Source organism: Asparagus officinalis, chromosome 10 (genome assembly GCF_001876935.1).
Source record: "Asparagus officinalis chromosome 10, Aspof.V1, whole genome shotgun sequence".
Lineage (NCBI taxonomy): Eukaryota > Viridiplantae > Streptophyta > Magnoliopsida > Asparagales > Asparagaceae > Asparagus > Asparagus officinalis.
In genome coordinates this window covers 11,457,591-11,463,414 of record NC_033803.1, presented here as the reverse complement: position 1 = coordinate 11,463,414, position 5,824 = coordinate 11,457,591, and the positions used below count along the sequence as shown (strand labels likewise).

General features: G+C 39.2%; 1 protein-coding gene across 1 annotated transcript; it reads left to right on the top strand.

Moving 5' to 3' along the window:
* Positions 2,921–5,167, top strand: LOC109826010 (50S ribosomal protein L15, chloroplastic). The gene is made up of 3 exons (XM_020392955.1): positions 2,921–3,426; positions 4,391–4,542; positions 4,820–5,167. The coding sequence occupies exons 1-3, from the start codon at positions 2,994–2,996 to the stop codon at positions 5,039–5,041; spliced, it is 807 nt and encodes a 268-aa protein (XP_020248544.1). The 5' UTR covers positions 2,921–2,993; the 3' UTR covers positions 5,042–5,167.

The following is a 5,824-nucleotide window of genomic DNA, read 5'->3' as shown; positions in this document are numbered from 1 at the left end:
AGTCATCATCCTCTAACCACGATCAAAATTTAAATTAGCCCCTGTAGAGATTGTTTGATAAAACCGACGTCAAAAACGAACTCAGCACGTCGAAAACCCCTAAGAACGACTCCTGGATCACCGAAATCTGCCTTCAAATCCCCGATTAAAAGATAAATCAACCTCAATCGTCGGATCTGTCGCCGTTATAGTACCCACCGCTACAGTACCGTAAATAGTGCGTCGCCGTGAACAGTTCCGTTGCTACAGTACCACGGTGAACAATGCTATTGCTACAGTTCCGTTGCCACCAATGTCGTTGCAAATCTCGAATCTCCACTAACCGTCAAACCCCGCTCTGATACCACTTGTAGGGATTTTTAGATCTCGCAACCCCCTCCCTCCAAAATACCACCAAACACAGCAAATAAAATCACACAAGATTTAACGTGGAAAACCCTCAATAGGGAAAAATTACGGGATCAAAATCAATCCACTATCACATTCAAATTACAATCTTTTGCACTGACAAAGACTACCAAACCCTCTCTCACTCTTTCTCTCTACACTTCTTCTTGTTCTCCTTCTTCTTTTTCCTCTAACAATAGAAGAATATATATAGAGAAACCAAAATCCTATCTCTAGCCTAACTTCCTAATTAGAATAAGATTCAAACTCCCAATCATGATGAAACCCAAACTCCTAATCATGATAAATCCTTAACCTTATCTAATTCTCATGAAGTTATACAAAGAATTTAAAACTCTATCCTAACTTGGAGTTTGAGTAGATACACAACACTTTCGTCGTGGGAATTATGACGCTACTGTTGGGATTTTGTCTTTGATTCTTTGTGTAACTTCATGAGAATTAGATAGGGTTAGAGTTCTATCATGATTATGAGTTTGAGTTCTATCATGATTAGGAGTTTGAGTTCTATCATGATTAGGAGTTTGGGTTTTATCATGATTAGGAGTTTGAATCCTATTCTAATTAGGAAGTTAGGCTAGAGATAGGGTTTTGGTTTTCCTATATATATTCTTCTATTGGTGAAGGAAAAACCATAAAGAAAAAAAGTAGAGATGTAGTAGATGAGAGAGAGAGAGGGTTTCGTAGTCTTTATCCGTACAAAAAATTACAAGGAGTGAGCTTTGGAGAGAATATGAGAGTTGATTATGCATGTGAGATTGAGAGATTGAGAGACGAGAGTTGAGTGGTTCCTCTTGTAGTTCTCCCTGATACATAGTGAATTTCTCGTATTGTTGCCCCGTGGACGTAGGTCGAAGTTGGTCGACCGAACCACGTAAATCTCGGTGTTCTTTTTCTTGATTGTGGTTGTTCTATCTTATTGATTAGGGTTGGCTTCCGAGTTGCGCATATCGTGGTAGACGGGAAGACTGAAATTCCCAAACAGCTACGATTCATGGCTTTCAAAATTTTTATGTTCCAAATTAATTTGAGTTTCTTTGGGGGAAATGTGATTATTCAATTATAGTTGGGTTTCGAGGATTAAAAATGGTTGCGACATAAATGCTATTGATATGTACATTGCAGCAATGCCCACTTTTAATTGTAAAAACAAAGATTTGGGAGAGTCTTGTTTGATCATCATCTTCAAGTTATCCCTTATTCATATCTGTGATTTTATCTGCAATTCGGATTGTTGCGCTTATTCGTACTCATCCTAGTTTCTCTTCATAAGCTTATTGGTTATGTTTTGAATCAAAGAATTGTAACGAGTCATTATGAGCTTATTGGTTATACTTTTGGGCTACATGACACTCTTATAGCACGTAAATATCCAAGTTATAAAACACAGCTAAAAAAATCTCATTGAGTTGATAAAACTATGCTAAGTCACTACATTCTCTTAACCGGCCGTGAGAATATTCCCTGGAATACTTCCATGTGCCCGTCACAGGAGAAAATTCAATATTTTTTTTACCCTCGTTCTTTGTAGTATTTCTTACAGTATTTCTTACCTTACATACCCCTCTACCAAAATTCAAGAAGGGGCATTTCCGTCTAATAGAGTTTGTTTTCTAAAAAAGAAGAAATTTTTAAAATCGTCTCAACGGAGTTTTATTTTAAAGAAATCGACCCAATTCACTTTTAATTATAGAAATCGACCAACTTTGAGTTGGTTACGGTACTAATTAGTCGGGGTTGCCAACCCCGACTAATTAGTAGCCTAATTAGCGGCCGCAAACCTTCCCCGCTCCTTGACTACGCTTGTAATTAGGCTACTAACTAGTCGGGGTTGGCAACCCGACTAATTAATATCGCAATTAACTCAAAATGAGCCGATTTCTATAATTAAAAGTAAATGTTGTCAAAAAAAAAATTCTGTTGAGGCCATTTTGAAAATTTGTTCTTTTAAAAAACACCGTTCAAGTGAAATATAATTGTAAACGAGCAGCCCTCTCCCTATCCGTGTGCCGGTCACATGAGAAAATTCAATATTTTTTTTACCCTCGTTTTTTGTAGTATTTCTTACCTTACCTACCCCCTACCAAAATTCAAGAAGGGGCATTTCCGTCTAATAGAGTTTGTTTTTTTAAAAAGAAGAAATTTTTAAAATCGCCTCAACGGAGTTTTATTTTAAAGAAATTGACCCAATTTCATTTTAATTATAGAAATCGACCCACTTTGAGTTAGTTACGGTACTAATTAGTCGGGATTGTCAACCCCGACTACTTAGTAGCCTAATTAGCAACCGCAAACCTTCCCCGCTCCTTGACCCCGCTTGTAATTAGGCTACTAATTAGTCGGGTTGACAACCCGACTAATTAGTATCGTAATTAACTCAAAATAAACCGATTTCTATAATTAAAAGTAAATGTGGTAAAAAAAAAATTCTGTTGAAGCCATTTTGAAAATTTGTTCTTTTAAAAAACACCGTTCCAAGTGAAATATACAAAATTGTACGAGCCAGCTCTCGCTATCCGCTCTTCGTTATCCACACGCTCTACCCCCCTGAAGCTAAAACCCGTCAAAAAAAAAAAAAAAAACCAATGTCCGCCGCCTCCGTTCTCGCCCTCCCTCTCCGGTCGCCGGCCTCCTCCCCCTCCAGAAACCCCCTTCAGAGGCTCCACACTCGGGCCCTCAAACTCCAGAATCGCCGCGAGGCCCTAGCGGTCCCCTCACCAGGCTCGCCAGACCCCGCCTCACCGTCTCAGCAGCAGCCGCAGCCGCCGCGTCGCCCGCCCGCCAGACCTCCGGTTGTTCCCGCTGCCAGGTTCAGGCTCGACAACCTCGGGCCGCAGCCGGGGTCGAAGAAGAAGGCCAAGAGGAAGGGGCGGGGCATCGCGGCCGGGCAGGGGAACAGCTGCGGGTTCGGGATGAGGGGGCAGAAGTCGAGGTCGGGGCCCGGCGTCCGCAAGGGGTTCGAGGGGGGCCAGATGCCCCTCTACCGCCGGCTTCCCAAGCTCCGGGGGATCGCTGGAGGTAATTAATTAACTAACTAACTGGCTAACTATGAAGAGTGAGAAGAGTTAATATTTTTTTTGCATTTTGGGTGAATTTTTTTGCCTCTTGTTAACTCTTTATATTACTATGAAGTAAGAGCCTTTAGGTTCTCACCCATGCCTGTGACGCTTCGACCTAGCTCTGTATGCTCAACTAATCAGCCGCAGAATAATGCAGATGTACGCGCAACATTCAATTTCGATTGTGTTTCCTATCCTGAATTTGTCTACGAAGGGTAATCTGACAGAAGGGGGCTTGTTGATCATTCTGCTCAAATACGAGCTAAATGTTAGTGTCATTGAACAGGTGCTTGTTGGGATTGTGTCTTTGATTCGTTGTATAACTTCATGAGGATTAGATAGGGTTAGAGATCTATCATGATTAGGAGATTGGGTCCCATCATGATTAGGAGTTTGGATCCAATTATAATTAGGAAGTTAGGCTAGAGATAGTGTTTTGGTTTCCCTATATATATTCTTCTATTGTTGGAGGAAAAACCAAGTAAATGAAAGAGAGACATTATTCTTGTAATTTAGGGTTAGCAGAGGACGTAGCCTGATTCAAGAATATTATGCGAGAGGCGAGGGTTTCGTAGTTTTTGTCCGTACAAAAGATTACAATATTGGGAGAGGGTTTCACAATCTTTGTCTGTTTAAAAGATTGTAATTTGGAGATGATAGTGGATTGATTTCAATCCCGTGGTTTTTTCCTGTTGAGGGTTTTCCACGTTAAATCTCGTGTGATTCTATTTGCTGTGTTTGGTGGTTTTCGGGGTTTTTGCGAGATCTAAAAATCCCAACAGTGCTTTCATCTTTTGCGGATAATTATGAATGGGATGCTTTGTTGTGACTCCTAAGATATGTTGCTGTATCTTCCTAAAGGGAACATTTCTGTTTCTAAACATGCTCTGCCGTGCGTTGTTTTTTTGTTTTTGTTTCGCCAGGTATGAGCGCAGGTTTGCCCAAGTACGTCCCCGTTAACTTAAAAGACATCGTAGCTGCTGGATTTCAGGAAGGCGATGAAATATCATTAGAATCCTTGAAAGCAAAGGGCTTAATCAACCCTTCTGGTAGAGAAAGAAGGCTACCATTAAAGGTTCTCTCCTCTTTGTGGGTTTAATGTTTCCAAATTATTGTCAAAGGTCGAGATATTGATTTTAACTCATTACATGTGCCTCTAAAAGCATAATGAATTTATCCTCTGATATGACTCAAAATGTTCTCATTTAACTCAATACACCTCTCTCCAAAGTACTCAAAAGATGTCTGAAACAACTACCAGCATAATAACCACCAAGAAGGCAAGAACATACAAACTTCTGTTTGACAATTATTTCCATGGCTATGTCATTGCTCTGCAACTTGTTCTGTAGATTTTGGGAGATGGAGATGTGACTGTCAAGTTGAACATCAAGGCACGAGCCTTTTCATCAGCAGCAAGAGAGAAGCTCGAGGCTGCTGGTTGCACTCTAACTGTTCTCCCTGGTCGAAAGAAGTGGGTGAAGCCGTCAGTTGCGAAGAATCTTGCTCGTGCTGATGAATACTTCGCCAAGAAAAGAGCAGCCGCAGCTGAAGCTGGTTCAGGCTCTGCTTGAGACGATCAATATTGTTTGTTTTTTGTTTCCATTTTCTACTATAGAGTTTGAGATTGAACTACAGATTGAATTCTAAGTTGTTTTGTTCTGTATTATAGTCATGATATTTCCTTATGTTTTTGTTTATAACGTTTGCAGTCATACTCCGCAAGCAATTTCATGATGAAAATGCAATAGATAAGGGCAGAAAGATAAATACTTACATAAAAATGGGAAAATGAAAAACTCAACGATCATCACAATTAGTTCTCAGTTTGGTGATGATCTTATGCAACTAGTAAGGCATACAAAGCCACTGGTAACCATGATGAATAATTTTTAGCAGAGTATAATCTTCACTATGTCGTATCTTCTATGTTTGCCCGTGCATATATCTATACTCAACAATGCATGTGCTTTTTGGTTAGGCTTAGACTTTTACATTAATTTCCATATGAAATATTTAAACATATGTAATCAGCTATTGTCAAATGTATCGATGAAATGACAATGAAAAAGGGTCTTCTTTTTAAGTTGACAGTGGGGAAAATAATAATAATAATAATAATCAAGTTGCTATATCATGAACACTTTATGCATCAAAGATTATTAAAAGAGGATGGTAAAAGAAATTTAGAAAACAGAGAGCATTAATTCCAAAATTCATTTCTCCCACATTGATATTCCAAAAAAGATGAATTTTGAAGCACTAAAACACGCTCTTATTTAAGGATTCATAATCATTTTTAAAAAAAATAATTTTTACCATTAACCTAAAATCTTGGTGCTCAAATTAGGGTCAAG

Coding starts and splice junctions, on each gene's coding strand:
- LOC109826010 (XM_020392955.1), top strand. CDS start 2,994: ATGTCCGCCGCCTCCGTTCTCGCCCTCCCTCTCCGGTCGCCGGCCTCC. Junction 3,427..4,390: donor GCTCCGGGGGATCGCTGGAG/GTAATTAATTAA, acceptor TTGTTTCGCCAG/GTATGAGCGCAGGTTTGCCC. Junction 4,543..4,819: donor AAAGAAGGCTACCATTAAAG/GTTCTCTCCTCT, acceptor CTTGTTCTGTAG/ATTTTGGGAGATGGAGATGT.